The sequence below is a fragment of the Styela clava genome, chromosome 10 (assembly GCF_964204865.1).
Source record: "Styela clava chromosome 10, kaStyClav1.hap1.2, whole genome shotgun sequence".
Classification (NCBI taxonomy): domain Eukaryota; kingdom Metazoa; phylum Chordata; class Ascidiacea; order Stolidobranchia; family Styelidae; genus Styela; species Styela clava.
In genome coordinates, this window is record NC_135259.1 from 13,582,068 (window position 1) to 13,602,369 (window position 20,302).

At 34.0% G+C, this 20,302-nt stretch overlaps 2 protein-coding genes across 2 annotated transcripts; both read left to right on the plus strand.

Moving 5' to 3' along the window:
• The first annotated feature begins 1,744 nt into the window (after positions 1-1,744).
• On the plus strand, positions 1,745-2,866 carry LOC144428019 (uncharacterized). Its single transcript, XM_078116656.1, has 4 exons — positions 1,745-1,892; positions 1,960-2,049; positions 2,550-2,654; positions 2,752-2,866. Exons 1-4 carry the CDS (start codon positions 1,813-1,815, stop codon positions 2,864-2,866), a joined length of 390 nt encoding a protein of 129 aa, XP_077972782.1. The 5' UTR covers positions 1,745-1,812.
• Positions 2,867-3,263: 397 nt separating this feature from the next.
• Positions 3,264-19,988, plus strand: LOC144428298 (NFX1-type zinc finger-containing protein 1-like). Its single transcript, XM_078117334.1, has 27 exons — positions 3,264-3,390; positions 3,649-3,737; positions 4,708-4,782; positions 5,667-5,785; positions 5,878-6,031; positions 6,615-6,713; positions 7,023-7,160; positions 7,632-7,839; positions 8,221-8,438; positions 8,755-8,880; positions 9,758-9,859; positions 10,575-10,652; positions 10,756-10,848; positions 11,612-11,765; positions 11,863-12,676; positions 13,070-13,159; positions 13,434-13,587; positions 14,538-14,725; positions 15,388-15,469; positions 15,811-15,950; positions 16,118-16,506; positions 16,656-16,823; positions 17,192-17,360; positions 17,933-18,071; positions 18,410-18,569; positions 18,961-19,090; positions 19,380-19,988. Exons 1-27 carry the CDS (start codon positions 3,377-3,379, stop codon positions 19,533-19,535), a joined length of 4,446 nt encoding a protein of 1,481 aa, XP_077973460.1. The 5' UTR covers positions 3,264-3,376; the 3' UTR covers positions 19,536-19,988.
• The last annotated feature ends 314 nt before the right edge of the window (positions 19,989-20,302 follow it).

Here is a 20,302-nt window from a genome sequence, read left to right on the forward strand (position 1 = left end):
AACGCTTTGGTTTGATTGTGCTGCGCACTGATCGAGGGTGGGACAATTGCGGTATAACAGTGTTTATAGCATAGTTTCAACACTGGTTTCATTTACGGGAGTTCCCCCGACGCGAAATCATCGAGAGTCGTTTAATTGTATTTTTAAGTCGTCGTTTCAAGTTTTTCAATGGACTTCTTGATTCACAATTCAAGTTCAGACGGCCTTGATTCACAAAGTCCAGATTAAAGTATTGACTTGTTTCAATTAACTATATAATCGATCTATATATTATGTTTATTCTTTATTGGTTGTACTTTTGCCGTAGTTCGATAATATGGAGCTCCTTTTCGATCGAAGGCAATCTTCGTGGCCCCTTGAACTTTATCATATCTAGCACATCATATGCGAACTTTTTCAGCGGGCGCAATGCTTTTTTATTCATCTTAAAAAACCCATTATCATGTATTCAAACCTGAATATTGTTCTAGTTGTTCTATTGTGACTTCCTACATTGGATTCTAAAAGTTTGAGTTCGTTTGCTTTCGAGTTGCGAATAACACGCTTTGAGTAATATTTTATTGCTTTCAGCAAAATTTAATTTAAAAAAATGTGTTGATGAAATGCACCTTAGGCTAACACCCTTTTTATTTTGTGTTACAACAATGCGATCTGAAATGCATTTTATTTGGCGTAAGCGTATAAATTACTCGTGAATTTGTTTCAGATAAGCAAAATGAATTAGCAAGCAGAAAGCAAAATAACATCACATAATAGACCTAAGAAACTCCCAGGTTGAAGGGATCGCTTATCCCTTATTCGAATCGGTAATGTACATTGGCACCGAGAGACATAATGGTTTACTAGCAATGTGTGACATATTTTATGGTGTTTATATAATACTGTGTAATATCAATATTCAAAGGCAGAGGACATTGTAGAATGTAGAGCACACAAATAGAACCGGAATGCAAAGATAAATGTTATCAGACACTGTTTCAGCCAGTGTTCCGCGGAAACCGCGGGTTCCGCCACAAGATCGTAGCCAGCCCAAGGTTGGCGGTGTGTCAATTTGTTTCTTTTAATGACCTTATACGACGCTTACTCGTGCCTTTTGATCCTAACAACAATAGATAAAATGTACCCACTGATATCTCTCAAATAATCTCTCTAGTTTACGGACTCACTTCGATGTCGAAATACCCAAGAGCATTTCCATCTATCTCGGTTGGTTTATTTGGACAAATAATTATTGACAGTAAATAAGGAAACGTCGGGGTTTTAGTCAATCGTTTAAATCAAGAATAGTGGAAGTGCAGAATGGTCATGAAAAAGACTGAAAAGAGGGGGGAAAGTATTTAGTCAGTACAGGCCAAGGGTTTCGCGGGGTTACCTTAAAATGCAAGAATCGATGGTATTATATATGTTTATTGTTTGAATATAATCAAATACACTAGTATAATATATTCATATAATAAGTGCGTTTCACAACTGTTCTGGGAAAGATCATCAAGTGTACCGCGCCCAATTTTTGCTATTTGGCATATTTTATAATAATAAACATAATCACATAACCAAAAGTACGCACATATTCAATTGTACAATAGCTCTCCGAGCGTTCAAAATCTTGTATTTGTGTTCCGCGTCACCAATAAGGTTGAAACCCACTGCTCGATTTATTGCAGCATCAAATCACCACTATCGTATCCTTTCTATGTTACTGCTATATAGTGGTCTTAAACCGTTGGAAAATAAAAGTAGATTACTAAATACTATATAAACTGACATTTCAGTGAAAAAAAAAACACTTTTAAATGCGACAACTGCCATATTATGGATGATTTGCCTCTGCCTCAACGCAATGGATTGGAGTTCGATACAGTCTCTGTCAAGGAACGGAAAATATCAACCGAGTAAAAATTTTTTTTGTTAAAATATATATATATTAAGGGGTTTATAATGTTATTTTTTTTATCACAGACTATCTGATGGAGAAATTATAAGTGATGAAGAGCCTCCTAAAAAGCTTAGAAAGTTCGATTACGGGATTTTGAATCCATTCAAAATCAGGTATCTTATAGAGCGTAATCACATCTATAAAAATAAGCAAATTTTAACACGCAGATCAACATTTTTCAAGGTTCTGTTTATGGTCCAATTTTACATTCATTAGAAGTCCGAGTAAGTTTGGATTACGAAATCTTTGGCGTATACAAGCCTTATTAAATAGATTGTCTGAAATTATGACCAACGATTTCAGAATTTCGGTTCCGGTTCCCCCGCCCGGTTGGAAATTCGAATGGCTCCCGTGAAAATATGAGTATACTTGGTGCCAAAGTCATATACTTTCCAATAACAAACGTACTCTGGAAATTAAAAATTCCCAATCTTATAAATTTAAATTAGATATAATAACTTTTGGTTGTTTAGCTGCTTTATTAAACATCTTTGATACCCATGTACTTCTCGACCCAGTAACACTGTGTATTGAATTACCTGTTTTCAACACTACATGTTACTTGCAACTACCTAGGGGAATAAACCTGACTATGGGACCGATTTACTTTCAGCTCATCCGATGCAAAAGACGACGGAACAAACCCCAGCCTGAAGAATACTTCAAATTATTCAACATCGAAGTTGTATTTTAAACGTTTTCGGCAACAAACAGAGTGGTAATGTTAAAAATTCTGTTTTTGGAAATGGAGTTAGTTACTGGCATTTCTCATTGTATAGAATACTCAATTGGTTGATTTCTCATGTTTATTTTAGTTCATCCGACAACGAAAGTGAGTATTCGACAGATACTGAAAGTGACTCGTCAACTGAAATACAAAACAAAGATAATGGTCATTCCAACTACAATGCGGCGCCAATTATCACGTAACAATATAGAATCTTTTTTTTTTGCACTGAGCAATTTGATCTGTCGGCTGACAAATCTGTTTATTAACTTTATTCTGTTTCTGCGTAGGAAATGCACAAATACGTCAAAGAGTAATTTGTATATGGTCTACACATTATTAAAATATTTGAAAGACGGAGTGCTAGTTGCTCGTAATACCAGCTGAGGATCATATTTTCGAAGTTCTTGCCATTGTTTCGCATGAAATGTTGAGCGAATCAGTAATGATGATATTTTATGTGTGGGCTACTATTTCATAAGTAGTAAATAGATTTGTTTGTTTAATATGAAAAAACCCCGTTGACCAGGAAAACAACAATAACAAGACATAGCCTATATATATTTTTTGCCAGGGAGTTTGGATCGGCAAAGTATAACTTTGGCGGTCACAAAATTTCTCCGGACAATTTTCGGGACATACCGGTAATACCTCGAACGAATGTGGATTTACTCCCCGATGAAGATCCATTCGTCAGGGCAAACAATACGGACATGCCTTACGATAAGTAATGAAACCAAATTGTTTGATTAAATTTATTTTAGCATTGAGTATTTTTGAAATTTTTTGAACTTATGAAAACAAATAATACATTTTGAATGAATTCAGTAGAAAATATGTTGTTACAGTTCATAAAAACACTTATAAAAAGAATTAGTTTATTGTTTAGTGCTGAAGAGGTAAAATACGGATTCTTCAATTTTGACGGGAATACTTTCCCTTTTTTCTTAATTGCCAATTGATACTGAATTTTTATCTGCATTAGTGATGAACATTATTTGGATGTTCAGTTTCGACTGATGAGAGAAGATTATATACGACCGTTGAGAGATGGAATTTGTAAAATGAACGGTGGTAAGAGTTGAGCCAAATTTTGTGACTGGTTGGAATTTATTAGATTGTGCATGCTTATATCTATAATGATTGTCGAGAACCTTCTATGAGATAATACGTAATGAATATAAAATTTAATACCACACACAAGGAGACTTATTTAAGAAGGCAACGGCTTACTTTGTCAGAAATGCTTATCAAGTTATTGTTGTCTGTATCGAGCCGGCACACTAATGATTAATCTGATATACGTCAGTCGGACAAATGGCATGTATACAGTAGGTATCCACTACATTTGAACCCACGTACATTTGAACCCGTGACAATTGCACCTGTATGCCATTGCACCTATGGAATTTTTTTTTGTTTCACGGATAGTTAAACCCATACTAACCCTAACCCATGGGTTTTAGCACCCGCATATAGATTGAACCCGTGGATATACGCATGGGTTCAAATGTACATGGGTTCAAATGTACGGTCACCATACAGTAGGAACCTAATTCAGCACAATTTAAACGCAAGGCAAACTTCACTCGTTCTAATATTGCATCATAATCAAATTAAGGACGCCAAAGTAGATACGTCTATACAAATATGCTACACTGCCGACAAATTTTCACTTATTAAAACTAAATTAAATCAAATTTTTTATGGTTGTTTTCACACTTGCACCCACAAGCAAAATTTTAGACAAACAGCACCGATATATAAAAAATACACTATTTTAGAATAGACTGGATTCTTTTCGGTTTGGCATTGTTCCCTCATATTTATCATTTTTTTTATAAACTCTGATCGAGGTGGAGGATGTGTAGACTGAACGCGGGGTCTTTAGCCTACCACTCTGACATATATCTTATGGACTAGGCCACCGTGCCCACGTTTGGAACATAAATTGTTCAAAAGAGCAGAGAATGGTTATACCGTAAATATATACTACTACGTTATACATACCTACTACGTCTAACTTCTACAAGTTTTTATTCAGGTTGCCGACGCAGTGATTCCGAAGTGAAATACTATACGGGAGTTCAGTTTGCTTATATCAAACCAACTATGAAAGGTAAAACCGCACATTTGCATTTTGTGTAATCCACATCGTGTATGAATGAAAGCGAGCCCTTATCTAAAAACGAATCAATTGACATAAATTATATGTATATGAGAAAGCATGAATTCCAATATCTGGCCTAACTGCAGTACCGGTAGACTATGCGACTCACACAGGAATGTGGCTGAGCAGTGGGCACAAAAGCGTGCAAAAACCTAATCAATGATAAGTAATAAGTTTGATCTGATTTTCATATGGAACGCCCACACGACACTTAAATTTCAAAACCAACAATACAGTTTTGCACCAGTTAGTTAGTGCAAAAGCGCTCCATCCGTCTAGTATTACATATATCCATTACCCACTTGAGCAACAAAATGGAGGTTGTACCTATGTAACTAATTTGGTCTATTCTGCTGAAGTGCCTATGATTTCCAACCAATTTTAAAATTATCCATCAAATAGTGAAATTACTTTGCTAATTATATCACTTTTCAAAAAAAGTTTATAAATGTTGATGGGAATTTTTGCAATGGAATCCCCATTTAGTTATCGCTGTGATAAATCCTTGCTTTTTCCGTGTGCAGATATACTTTCGTACCAATTTCAACCTTTCCGTTAATTACACTCTTCTGTAAAATTGCTAGCTGATTTTGAACAAATGAGCAATGCTCAAACATATGAACACGGAAGTTCAATGATTATTCTCAGTATCGCTAGCCTACACTACGACATACACTGGAATCTAGTCGCTCAAAAGTATCAATCAAATTGAAAATCAAGTCCCAGCGCACTGCAAAATCACATAGTACCAGTAACGCCGCACCTGTGAAGTAATGAGGGCCAGTGACCCATATGAACATTTTGAGTCAAATAAACTATATAAACTTTTACAGGATTATTATATAGAGTTAAATTCAGCACTGAACATCTCAAGAATGTATCGTGGACAAATACAAAACGATTAATCAGTGGAAACTTGCTTTGCCTCTCAAAGACTGTAGATAAGTTTGAAGTATGTTAAATTTGAATTCAATGTTGCATGAGGATATAGACTGAGGATATGTAGATCAGCCAATTTTAGTTATTGTTTCCTCATTATTACAGAAAGATCTTGTGTTTGCTGTGGTTGTGGACAGAAATCCAAAAGACTTGGTCGAGGGTTTATTGTGGATAAAAATTCTTTACGAAAATGAATCAAAGAATCCGTACAATATACCGGTAAATCCATTCCTGCGGAATTCCCGAACCACGACAACGGGTAATAATTAAATTACAATTTAGTCTAATTAAAATTTGGTTTTGGATACTAGGATTTCTAACAAGAGAAAAAAACGATCTAAAATTGATCTTTTAATTTTATCTTTATATACTTGTATCTTTTAATTATTTTGCGGTGGCACAGAGGATATATGAAAAGCATTTTTTTTAAATATATACTTTTTATCTGTGGTTATCGGGATGGAACACGCATAAGTTTTCGTTTCGTGTGCTACACCATGTTGTGTGATTTTGAGTGTGATGGAACTAAATTGTGCCCAGTCGGGTAACTGTCGTGCACACTGCGTACACACTGCCTTCATCTCAACTAGAGAAGCTATTATAACGTGTTGACGTCCCATCATCTGGATTCTAAAATCTCATCAATTTAAGTCACTAATTTCCAATTATATTTGCCATTGAATGTCACCGTCGGAGTGCAAAACCGAGTTACAATCTCTAACTCGATCGGGGGTCATTCGATTTAATTCTATCATAAATTTAAGAAGGCATTGGTTATTTTACTGTTTTCATGTAATTGCAAAATAGCCCTATTTGCTAATCTAATATATTTTTTATTCTAGTAAGGATTAAAGACAACATTGATTACAATGCGATTTATACAATGGTTGAATCAGAAGCGTTTTTTGAAGCCTATACACATGTGCTGTCGGCACTAAAAGGTAAACTTGAGTTAGAATTAATCTACGACCTTCACCAATTATTGAATTTACTAGAAAAAAATACATTGGTTGCAGTGGTTCTGTTAACTGAAAAAATGATTCACGGAAAAATCGAACGCACGCAGTTCAAACGCACAATTTCTATCTAAAATACCATATCATAGGAAACACAAACATTGTGTAGAAATAGGTACGGGTGGAGCTTCTGTCATCCGCCTACAAGACGACGTTCTCACAACAAAAATGGGCGGTCATTCTCGTCTTGAAAATATTAATACATTTTATATATATTTTCGTTTTAATATTCAGAAACAGAAACAGTTCCTTTGAATAGATATATTGTCCAATGCTCCAAACACGTGAAACGTCCGAAGTACATGAACAAATCTACATCTTATAGGATCAAGACATATTGTACCAACTCTTCAGACGAAGATAAAATTGAAGGTATCTAGATCATGCAATATTTGAAATAGGAAGGAATAAAACCATTAGATATTTATCAAATTACCTGCGTAGAAAAGTTTAATCTTTAATATTATATGCAAGTTCATCAGAGCAATTCAAGAATGAACAATTAAGGTTGGAAGTAAGGAATTACAAATTACTGCTATTATATATATATATATTATACCTTATGTTATATGACACCATAAATCTCATGCTTTGAAATCAATTTGCTATTTAACGTGTATTTTTATAAAAATTTTGTAATCAAACCAAACACAATCACGGTATCCATCTTTTCCGTGACTGCAACTCTTTTGTTATTACTTTTTCCACCATAACTTGAGGGCTAGTAACCTAGCTTTGGAAAATCTCGTATGGAGAATAAATTAAAATTAATCTAATACGCATAATTTGACATAACTTTCTGTTTTTATTTTGTTAGAAGTACTAACGCATAATTCTCTCTAGCTAAACACAAATGGAAAAAGGTTAGACTGCTAAAAGATAGTGAATGGCCCGATGCAAGTAAACTTAATCTCAACCAAGTACAAGCAGATGCATTGAAATTGGCTTTGACTAAAGAATTTGCCGTTATACAAGGCCCACCTGGCACAGGAAAGACACACGTTAGTGTGCAAATCATGGAAATTTTACTAGCTAATGCAAAAAAGTGGCGGTAAGTTAATATAAGGGGTAGTTGTGTGATTCAAAAGTGAAACCAAATAATTCAAAATTATTTATCGACTAGTTTTTGAGTAAAATCATTCAATCATCAATCAGTGTTTTAAACTTTTTTCACTTCTACTACTTTCTAATATAGGTATCTTTTGATACATTTTGCTACCAAGTATTATTTTTCCTTTAAATTTCGGAATGAGCCATTGACTCATATACTATTGAAATTACAAAATGAAAATCCACAAATGTGTTTTGTTATAATATCCAAATTGCACATTATGTAGCAAGAAGGAATGTTTTTTGGTTGAAGCAAAAATGCTGTGAATGTTAATTTGCTGTATATTTTGATATGTCAAAACTTGGTTTTGTTTAATTTCAGACGCCATGAGTCCCACTCTCCTATTTTGGTCGTATGCTACACAAATCATGCACTCGACCAATTTGTGGAAAGTATTGAAGAATATTGCAAAAATATTATTAGAATAGGAGGTCGGTGCAACAGCGACGTTGTTGCAGAATATACGCTTGCATCGATTAAAAAAGAAATGAAAAATAAAAACAATTCTCGATTCAAGAAGTCAATTGGTTCTTCTATAGGTTGGTATTAATTTGATATACAGATTCTTTTGTTAATTTTTTTTTCTGCTGTAAATAAATTGTTATTCTGCAAGTAATAACTCGTTAAACAGAACATTCTGTAATTCGGTATACACAAGTATTTGAAAATAAAAAAATGATAAAATTGATCTTCTGTCTCCAAATCATTTAGAACCTCATTCAATTGCATTCGCCTGTTTCGTTATATTAAAGATTAGGATCTCCGTCTATATATACTTCTAATCAATTACAAGACATACAAACTTTGGCATTTGTCACGTTGAAAGTTCTTCAAAAATTACTTTTTATTTCGCAGGTGCCCTCAAGAATGGCGAGAGTATTTTTCGAGAAAGTACTTTTCAAATAGAAGTTTCTCTTCTAGGTGTGCTGAAATTCGATCAACTCAAAGAATTTATTCCTGATGTGCTTTATACCCAGCTATGTCAGTACAGAGAACGTGAAATTTTGCGTCTATTAATTCATTTTAGCAAATAGATACATACTTCCAAAGATGTTTGCATTTTCAGTTCAGAATAAAAAAAAATAAAGTTTTTACTAAGAGCATTTAACAAGAGCTAATTTTTTTGTTTTGGTGACAAAATATATATATCTTTTTTTCCCATCTCCATGCCAGTTGCTTGCAAACTCTATTTGAAAACTTTTTGACTATTTCGATTGAATCTTGATAATCTGACGAATAAAGATAAATTCGTAGAGGGTATGTAAAACAATCATTTGAGTTCCTGTGAAGATTGTTTCATAAAACTTGGCCACAGAATGTAAAAATGTAATTTGTTATCGCCGCACGGTTTCTGAAAATAGCATAAGGGTGATGCATTAGCTTTTAATTGTGAATGGCAACACAATTTTAAGTCACAGCCTTCAACTACATTGAAAAAATGGACCTAACAATCTTTTGGCTAGTTTATGTTTATGTTGTCGTTGGTGGCGACTGGTGACCGTGGGGTGTAGATAATCTTGTGTAGACAAAAATTGCGCTTCCCTTTCACTATTGGACATATAATATTTCTCAATATAAAGATCATTATTTAGTATTTGAAGATGGGAAGTCTTCTTGAAAGCTTTAAATTATTCTCATTTTGTGCTTGGGTGAATTATTAGTTCCGACTTCAAATAAAATTGTTTCACCACATAAATTTTCATTAGGATACAATTAATATCGTCATCAAACACTAGAAAGAAAATTAAAAGTAAAAGCGAAAATAGAAATTTGAAGAGATTACTTCTATTCGGTAGCACTTCAATGTACAAGAATAGGTCAATAAACAAAACGGAAGTCTAAATTCGATATTTTCCAGCCGGGGATACTAAAGATTCATCACTTCTACGTTGGCTTGGAATGTCAAATCACATGATAAGACGTCTCCAAGACTTGAAGCGATCGTCAAATAAACAAAAAGGCAAGTCATATCAAAATATGAAACATAGACCATTATTGGACACGTGAGTGTACATAACGATCGTTTCAATATCATGTTTTTGTCATGATAAAATCGCTTTTCTCTTCTAATACTGGACAAATTGCTTCGAAATTTTCAGTGCTTAAAGATTGATTTTTTTCGCCAGAAGGCTATTACTTTTACTCATTTCAAAAATTTCTGTGGTCTTCGAGAGATTCGTTTTTTATGTGTCAGAATAAAACATAGCGACACCTTGTGATGTGTATACTGGCACTCCTCTTCATGTTTTTTTTGATCACGTACCATCGAACGTCGGTGGTTCGTAATGAAATCCTGGCTCTGCTAAGATTTTAGGAATGGTGAATGGCGAATAGTGCCGTACTTGGTGTTATATTACGGTAGTGACTCGGATCGTTGGTGTTACTACAGTTGTGAGTCGGACCCTCTTGCAATTTCAATTCACGCTGTCACAAGACATCAAAAGATAGGGCAGTTCCGGTACCGTAACACAGCGCGGTGACACTGAACTAGTGGCTTGCATTCACTGTTATAACTGATGTCTTTAAATGTTGGTGCTTTTTCTGAAATCGGTAAACGTGTCCATATATTTGAGCATAGCTCTCTTGTTTTAATATTTATTCCGCTTTAGAAAATATTATACAAATTTTATAAAATCATTGTTCTGTTCTGAACGCTTCGAATAACACATTTGCAGATCAAAGAAGCCCGGCACATGCCCATATTATGGAGGAATCGTCAATTATAGAAGATAGAAGAAATTTAGAATACGGTGGTAATTATCACATTTTTTTATCGATTTAACAACAAAAGTCAGTCATTAAATAGCAAAATATAAATATCTACATTTATTATAATTTATGTAATTCGTTGTTTAGATTTTCATGGCAGACAGCCTGGAAACAAAAAAGATGACAGATATATTGATGAATTGAAATCAAGGTATCTTTCGGTAGATACTGGTATCCTACGTAAGTTATTACTTTTATTTTATATATATTTTTGTAATTTCTTCAAGTCGAAATTGTAAAGATTTTTTCACCGATTTTGAATTGGTCAAGTATTTTATAGTTTTAATAATTGGTTGTATATATGAAATAAATATATATATATATATAATGTATATGTGAATCTCGTTTTCTGTTCATAAAAAAAGCCCAAGAATATGCCAATGCTCGACATCATCACTATATTTTGAACACAAATTCGAGACTTTCAAAAATGTTATTATTATTGTTGGGTTGGTTGTACTGTAAATAAGTCCTGTCTCTATAAGAAATATCTATCTCATTTTTTTAGGGCGAGAAAAGCCCTATTTAGTGACTAAAGTAAACTACAATTTATAGAAAATCCAGCTTGCCCTACCCTTTGTAACGTATCACGCAAGTTATCTCAATGTGGCGAATTAAAAAGCTTGCAAAATATAAAAATTGCAAATCGCAGCATTCTTTTCTGTCCACTAAAGGTCGGGTGAATTCTACAATTTTAATCATTGAAGCCATATTTTTGCAATGCAATTCGGACAATGACTGAAAAATATTTTTACAATGACCTGTTTTTCCTAGTTAATTATTCTTTAAACATGTTTCTGTGGTGTTTAAATGCTCACTGGCATAACTGAGTGATGGAATCTATGTTTTCAGTAAGTTATATAAGCACTAGATAATCGCTTTTTGCTAAATGGTGAATCGAGTCCACATCAGTAAAGTTCATTTCATGTTCTTTTTTAACTAGGAAAGATGCTGCATAAAGCCCAATCGCATGATCGTCGCGATTTACAAAAAATTCAAAGGCAGCTTGACAAAACATCGACAATGAATGATTATGAAGTAGCCAATGTTCACGATCTTCATGTACTTGAACTTGAAGAGAGATGGTGTTTGTACAGGTATACATATTACTTCTTTTTTTTGCAAACTCATTATGTAAGTATTACTACAAAGATAAATAATCATCTCAATTGATCTGAATGCACCAATTTATAGAAACTGGGTAGAGAAATGGCGTGCTAGTAAACGAATCAATCGCGACAATATTTTGGCGGAGAATACACAAAGGCTGTATGATTTGACGAAGCTTCGTGAGGATGAGGATGAAGAAATTGTAAAAAGTCGTGATGTGATTGCTCTAACAACGACAGGAGCTGCAAAGTATAGATCACTAATCAATCGCCTGCCTATTAAAATTGTGATTGTGGAGGAAGCAGCAGAAGTTCTGGAAGCGCACATTGTCGCTGCTTTGCCTAAAACTACACAGCATCTGATTTTGATAGGAGATCATCAACAACTTAAGCCTTCTCCAGCGGTGTACGAATTGGCGAAAAAGTATAAGCTGGAGATATCGCTTTTTGAAAGAATGATTAAAAACGTACCACACGTTACACTTTCAACGCAACATCGCATGCAACCGTTGATTGCTGATTTGTTACGGCCACAAATTTACTCCGATTTGCAGGATCACTCCAGTGTTTCAAAAAGGAACGGGTGGGAAAATATGAGAGGTTTCACTAAATCAGTGTTCTTTGTGTCGCACAACATTCCGGAAGAAAACATGTTAGAAGGAAAAAGTAAGAAAAACAAGTTTGAAGCCAACTTTTTAGCGAGACTTTGTAAATATTTGATACAACAGCAATATAAACCATCACAAATAACAATCTTGGCTATGTACGCTGGTCAGATATCGGCATTCCGTTCGGTTTTAGATGATTCATGCAAAGATGTTAAAGTGACGCCAGTCGATGGATACCAAGGAGAAGAAAATGACATCATCCTCTTGTCTCTAGTTAGAAGTAATTCCGAGGTAAAGTGCTTAAATACAGTGCTTTTTTTCCACCCTGTGAAATCGATACGAGTTCTGTTAAATGGTTACGCGAGATGATTGGCGCGCTAATAATAATACCGGTATTTGAGGTATGGGTTGACACGAGACTTGAAAGTTACCTCCGGCGCGGAACAGACTCAGCATTCACGTTGGTATTTTTTTCAGAATTATTACGTCATTCCCAGTTTTCATGTCATCAACTCCCTTCATTTGTAGTAATTTCCCTGTGTTGAATTGAATCTGTCGATAGATTCTGTTGTTAATTTATGCACAAGTAGAGTATTATGATCGTCGATGTATAAAATTGTAATTTTTCTTTGAACCTCGATCACCTTTAATTAAAATAACTCATCAAGCTTGTGTTTCTAACAGGGGAACATTGGATTTCTTCGTATTGAGAACAGAATATGTGTAGCACTTTCTCGTGCTAGGAATGCTTTTTATTGCATCGGGAATATAGAGGTACTCAGTGTTTTTAGTAACATAAAATTTGATGATAGCCCGTAGAGATCACTTCACAGCAAAAATAGGCAAAATATTAATTTGTTAAGATCTGAGCAAAATTTGAATCGTTGAGAGTTATTAAATATCTGAAGCGAAAAAATTATATGAGAGGGAAGTTAATGAAAAAATAACATATGTAATAATGTTTGAAACTTGAAATAAGGGAATGTTATCTTTTTACTATTTATATAATTCACTGCAAACATTCAAAATATGCAAATGTTTCTCTAAGTTGCTGAAGGAAAAGAGTAAGCTGTGGAAGCATATTGCATTGAAATTGGAACAATCAGGGTGTATTGGAGAATGTCTGATGCTGAAATGCCAAAAACATCCAGAACATTGTACTCCTGTTAAAAATGCTGAAGACTTCGACAACGTGCCGGAAGGTATTTTGCTAATTGTATGTATATAAGGCAATTTAGTTTGAAATTATTTTACATATGGCAAATAAGTTGTATATATTGGAATAACTTTTTTCCGCTTAGCTTGTATTGAATGATCATAACAGCACAAAAGGGTCGCACCACATGTATTTCTAGTTGGCCTGGCTCAAAATTTTGCACATGTCATTCCTAACCCTCATCTGACTAAGTGATCAAACAATCACGTCACTGCGGCGTAATAATGCCTTCCAAAGTATACTAATGGTCATCCAGAACGCGCAGACTATCACCCGAAATCGAGCAAGCTATTTCTCTCGTTTTCTCATCGCAACCACAGAGATTCCAATTCAGTGGATGCAACGATCCCGATATGAGAAAGATCACTGGCGTTATTGAGTTCGATATCGTCGTTTCAGATGCCATTTCGGGCGATTGTAGCTGTACTTTGGCAAGCTCTATGACGTGATTGCAATTTTTAGATTGCATAGTCAGGTGGAAGTCAGGAATACCATATGCAAAAATGGTTATGCGACGCCCACTAGAAGTACTAGTGGTTCAAACTTAAAGGTAACCCCAAAAGAATACTCCTAAAAATAGATCAGGCATTTGCCCATGACAACTCACACTTAGCCCCTACACTTCATATAAAACTAATAATATATAACGCTATTACACTCAAATACCGCCACAATCTCTCCTTGACACAAGTTGTAAATGCATGTACAGTACTTCTTGTCGTGCAAGCCTACGTCATGAAAACCTAGATTGCCGCTCCGTGGGCAGCAGAGCGTGACAATATAAATAATGACGGGTAACTCTGATACATGCAGTAATACCGGTAATCAATATAAAAATAATTATATTAATTCATGAAACGTCTGAAATCGTTGGATATAAATTGCTCATGTGACGAATTTTATAAATAAAAAATCTATTATTTTTACTGTCCGTAGGTGGCTGTACGGATCGCTGTAAAGCCCGTTTGCGCTGTGGCCATGCATGTAAAACGTATTACTGCCACCCGGGCAATCACGACAATGTCAAGTGTTACGAAAGTTGCACAAGATCGTGCGAAAGAAAACACCCTTGTAGAAAATTATGTCATGAAGATTGTGGGCCATGTAAGGTATTGATACCAAAAGTAAGTTGATCATTATGAATATTGAACAAAATATAAATTTTATCACAAAATAAAAATCTATATAGCCGAATATAATTTACCACGTACCATAGTGCATGGTGTCGTATTTTGATTTTAAGTAATAGTCATTTAAACTTATGCCATGCAGAAAAATTAAGAAGTGGATAAACACACATCTTTAATATGTTATTAAGACCGCGCTTCGCAAAAATTCTGTTTGTTAAGGAACCAATTTTTAGAATCGTCCATTAGAATAAAAATTAACTTTTCTGAAACAATTTTCGCGTGGACGAATAAACTGTGATAGATTTTACATGTCATTGATGAAAAGCTTAATCAATAGGGCTAGTAGAATGCTGGAAAGGTGATTTAGTTATAGAGTTCTAATCATATGAGATTTTGTCAGAATTACTATATAGTTTTGGTTATGTAAGATGTTTTTTTATGTTCATAATTTCCTAAAGCAGTTTCAAAAATGGTCAAATTTTCGCTCCGTTGTACACACAATCCCAATGTTAAATAAATGGCAAATACTGGAATAGGCGGTATAGGATTATTCAAAACTATTTAAAGTTACAAATAATCCAATGATATCGAAAAAGTCAATCAAAATGTATCATCTTATTATTTTAATAATTTTCTCAAATTCGGCCTTTTAACAGAAAGTTCCAATTTGTGGTCACGTACAACATGTTGAGTGCAACCTACCACCAGAAGCAATTATTTGCAAACAAAAGATAAAAAGTGAGTAGATAGATACTCATGTTTTTAAAATATAGTTTATTCCTATTGCTATCGACTCTTCATTGTCTATACTGGGGAACTGGTAAATCTATTATATAATATATATTTATATTCTCATCAACGAAATTATTTTGGATGTTCACTGAAGTTTACCGCAATGGCGTGTCTATATCGGCATCGTCCATCGGAGACCTTTGGGAATCGTAAAGTCATCCGTCCTGTTACAGTAGTTCTTTACTAATTGTCTTCTGTTTTTTATCATTGTTTGTCGAACTTATTTATCTCTAATTAACTTCACATACTCGATTTTACACTTGATTAAGATGTCCAAAACATTTCAGTAAAACTTTTGTGTGGACACGAACCTTTTATTCCTTGCTGCAAAGGAGACATGATGAGCATTAGGCGTTGTCCTGTTCCGTGTGACAGATTATTTCAGTGCGGTCACTTGTGCGGCGGAACTTGCGGAAGTTGTTTGCAGGTAATAATAAATGTTATCTCATACTTTATATATGATGTCATTTTTCCCGGGTCTCTGTCCTGATTCACAAAAAAGCAAGAGGTATATATTTATAACATTAATGTACTTTTACAAGTCTTTGCAATTGGAAATACAACTTGCGTATTCAATCATTATTATTTCACTAGGGTCGGCTTCACATACCATGCACGAAACGCTCAAAACGGATATTGTGGTGTGGTCACTCGACTGAATCAAAGTGTTGCACGGAATTTCTTGTATGTAGAGAAGAATGTAAAATAAGATGCTCTCATAGCAGATCCAAAAAAGAATGTTGGTATTCATACAGCCCATGCGCACAACAATGCCAATGGGAATGTCCTCATTATAAATGCAGTAAGCTATGTGGTGAACCATGTGACCGCCCGCGGTGCAACGAACCGTGTACAAAAATACTGAGATGTAAACACAAATGTTGCGGTGTATGTGGAGAAGCTTGTCCAGATATTTGCTCTATATGTGATGGAAGAAAGTTTCTTGAAATAATAGCTGAAAACGGAGAAAATGTCAATTCTCAGTAAGTTTTATGAACATTTCAGTCGGTTCTGCTCTTTTTCATTCCTCATATAGAAAATAAATTATATTCTATCCAGATCTTGGTATTATATTTTTGTTAAATGGCTTATATTCTATAATATATTCATTACTTTCAATTTTTTCGATCAGACTGATTCAACTGGAAGACTGTGGTCACATTTTTTCTTGCGAGGCACTCGATAAATGGATGGATTGTCCAGAGGTTGGTTCAGAGCTAAAGCACAAAATGTGTCCAAAATGTAACAAGCGCATATTATGGAATTCAAGATATGGAAATATCATTAAAAATATATCAAGGTATATTGCATTTAAACCTAACATAATGGGTTTATAGGTATACATATATTCTGTGGGTTTCATTGCTCGAATTCTACATTAATCAAATAATAAAAACAAATTCGTTATTTGATACATAAAATGTTGTTGATTCAACAAGTTCATATTTTAAAACAACCCAAGAAACAAATCTTAGTTTATAATCCTAGTTTTACTCAGGGAGAGAAGAAATACAATCCCATTAAAATTACAATGAACGAATCTTGTCCATTTTCCTGACCAAGTCCAGTTTGAAACTGGTAATCAATCGGTGCAGCATTTAGGGGACGCTGAAAAAGGATCCTGTTTCATTCAATAATATTAGAGTTTTATTCTCTGATATATTTCAGTGACATGAGTATAGTGAAGCAAGAAATGATCGAATTTAACAAATTATTTTCAAATCTGTCGCAAGAATTACATGATATGTTTGAGACGAAGTTGAATGTTGTGGGATCAATGGTAGAGAAAGGCTTTCTGGATGCTGATGACTTTGCGCATATTTGCAAATTCAAGGAGGTGACTACCAGGACGTACCCAGTTTCATCGTGAATAATGGTTGCTCATTCGCGTATGGATATATGAAAAAATATAAAACAAGAACCATATTTCCAATAAATAATTTCCTTTTCATCATTCAAAACACAGAAGCTGCTAAATTATACTTGTCTGTGAATCATATCAAGAGGTCTACAATACTCGATAACGAACGAAATCGGTCTGCAGTAATACTATGAATTAACGCAAAACTACTATTAACGTGATAGTATATAAGATTCATGTGGATTATAAAAATTTTGAAAATGGTTCCATCTCATAACTCTGTAAAAAATGTGATATACAACTTATGAGTCTAAAAAAATGGTCACATAAATACTGTAAACAAGGAAATTATATTACTTTAGAAGCAATTTCAATAACATTATATGGTGGAAAATGGCGGAGTTTATATATATATATAACTTCTAACCAATGAATATTAGGAAAGCAAAAAGAGTTTCCTCAAAATTGTGAATTTTTATTTGAAATGAAATACTAAAACTTTAATGAAAAGATTTTTATTGCCATTAATAAAATTCATCGTTTGACAGAATATTTTCGAACATTGCTATTCGAAAATTCGCCTCTACGAACGAAGAGTCCATAACCTAGAAATCGTGGCCAATATTGTAGGATCTTTGCCTGAAAATCTCTCTATACCTGGGAAATCATCTGTCGTTGTTTTAAAAGGTTCGTCAACTCAGCTAATGTAATAATTTTTTTTAGGCAATTTCTTTTATTCTTTGTACATTAAATACCTGTTTTGGAGTATCAGAGCTCAGAATGATAATGTTGTGTAATAATTGTACTATAATTGCATTTGGAAATTATATAATTATATATAATAGTTATTATGTTTAGAAATTGAATTTTCGATACTTTTTATGGAACATTCGCTGACCGAAACAAAAAATGAACGTATTTTTATTATTTTTTTTCACGTTACTACACTACTGCGAAATCGCACAACTATCCATTTGTTCCTACAAATATTTAGGCCTGAATTGTCATATAAAATTTTTCTCTAGATCTCAAGGAAGATATCAAAGATCTGATCAACTGGCTAATGTTGCCCCGAGAAATGTGGACGTATAGTGAATATAAAGATTTTATACGCGAGACATCGAGAATTAGACATTGTGGATGTTTCCTCAAACTCTGTGAAAAAGTTCATGAAGGATTTAAAAGGTGATTTTTTTTTTATAAATTTCAAAATGGAGTTTTGTTATTATTGTGTTTCGCGATTTCATTTTTATTAGAATTCACGGCGATTAAAAGTATTTTCTGTTGGAAATCGAAACCTTTTCAATAAATTTTCCTTATTAGCAATGATGGCGAAGCCACGGTGAATGAGGAATCCGATTGATCGTGACTCGACGACTTGTACCTAACGATACTCATTAAAAATGTATTTCTGAAGATTTTTAAACTGCACGGTTTTCAAAAATATGTTCCATCTCTATAGTGCATGATTTTAAAAACGAGTAATCAATATAAATATACAATATTCTCATTAGTTTAATATAAATTATAAAAACTGATCTTTTGTAAATAAAGTTTCTTCATTTCATCTAATCAGTCGACCAGAGTCTTTCCGGAAAGCCTTTGTTGAAGTAAAAAAACAACTTCTCGGCGACCCATCAGGATCGTACAAACTGTACGATAAAGATGTTGTTGAAGATATTCTGATAAAAGAACTTTTGCCCAATGTAAGTAATATTTAGATGTCTTTTGAGTCTCAAATTTAAAAGAATATCTGTTACGCACGCTTGAAAAAACAATTATGAATGGAATAATCAATTTATCGCTCAATGTTTTCATGTCATACGACCTAATAGATGACTTTCTTTCACTCCACGGGCATTTGTAAATTCAGGATTTATTTTCAGACAAGAAATGTTCTTTAGTAAACTAAAACTTACAAATGTGTATAGTGTATCTTTAGTTGTTTGCAAAAAACAACTTTTCATATTTGTAAGATTCTATTTTCTATGACAGGTGGAGGGAGTCTCTCTGACAAAATATGATGAAAAAGAATTTTTTTGTCAGAGGCAGGCACCAAACATATTTGAGAGAAGGATAAAGTGCCACAACGGCCACATCTACTGCTCTTCTGCAGGAAATTGTACATATTGCATGTTTTTATCCACGTAACTCGAAGATATAAACAAAATACTATTTTTTAAAAATTTTGATTGTGTAAATTAACATTATTATTGTCGAATCAAATGTAGACATATCTGAAAGATTTTATATCATGAGGACATAGTACCTTCGAGATCATTCTTGAATTTACGATGGTGTTTGGCTAGTTGACACTCTGGCTATTACACCGTATGGAATCTATTCACAAATAAAAACAACAATTCAAGTTGGCAAATTGCACAAGACAAGCTTGATTCAATAAGGAATAATAATTAAATGTAGATCAGAGAAGAGCAGAACAAAAAACGATATCGAAATGGCAAGAGCAAAATTTGTTGTTCACGACACTTGTTTACTCGGTATTGTGACGTCACGACTTACGTTACATGCTGTTTTTCACCCGGTTCGAGATTTTGAACCGAGTTGATGTATGGAAATCTGATTAAATCACGCACCTGCAAGCAATGAGTCCACATTCGTTACCAGTTATAACATTAGAAGTTCCATCTAACCACGGCAAATTGCAATAAGACCACGTTTGCTTCAAAGACTGGTATCTATGGGCGTTAAGGTTTACGGTTGCAAATATCTATAAGTGCAAATGTACGCAGGTGTAAACATATATATATATATAGGTACAAACATCTGTGAGTGAATATGTTCATGGTGCAAATGTACGCGAGTGCATTATATATGCGGGTGCTGAAAGGTGCAAGAGTATGCAGGTGTAAATGTCCTGGGTGCAGTTTACGGGCAAAATGTACGTAGATGCAAAG

What these genes read in the sequence shown, in the direction of transcription:
- LOC144428019 (XM_078116656.1), top strand. Translation starts at nt 1,813, where the DNA reads ATGGATGATTTGCCTCTGCCTCAACGCAATGGATTGGAGTTCGATACA. An exon ending in TTGAATCCATTCAAAATCAG is followed by an intron (nt 2,050 to 2,549) that starts GTATCTTATAGA and finishes ATTTACTTTCAG; the next exon opens with CTCATCCGATGCAAAAGACG. An exon ending in TTTCGGCAACAAACAGAGTG is followed by an intron (nt 2,655 to 2,751) that starts GTAATGTTAAAA and finishes TGTTTATTTTAG; the next exon opens with TTCATCCGACAACGAAAGTG.
- LOC144428298 (XM_078117334.1), top strand. An exon ending in AGACGAAGATAAAATTGAAG is followed by an intron (nt 7,161 to 7,631) that starts GTATCTAGATCA and finishes AATTCTCTCTAG; the next exon opens with CTAAACACAAATGGAAAAAG. An exon ending in GGAGAAAATGTCAATTCTCA is followed by an intron (nt 16,507 to 16,655) that starts GTAAGTTTTATG and finishes TTTTTCGATCAG; the next exon opens with ACTGATTCAACTGGAAGACT.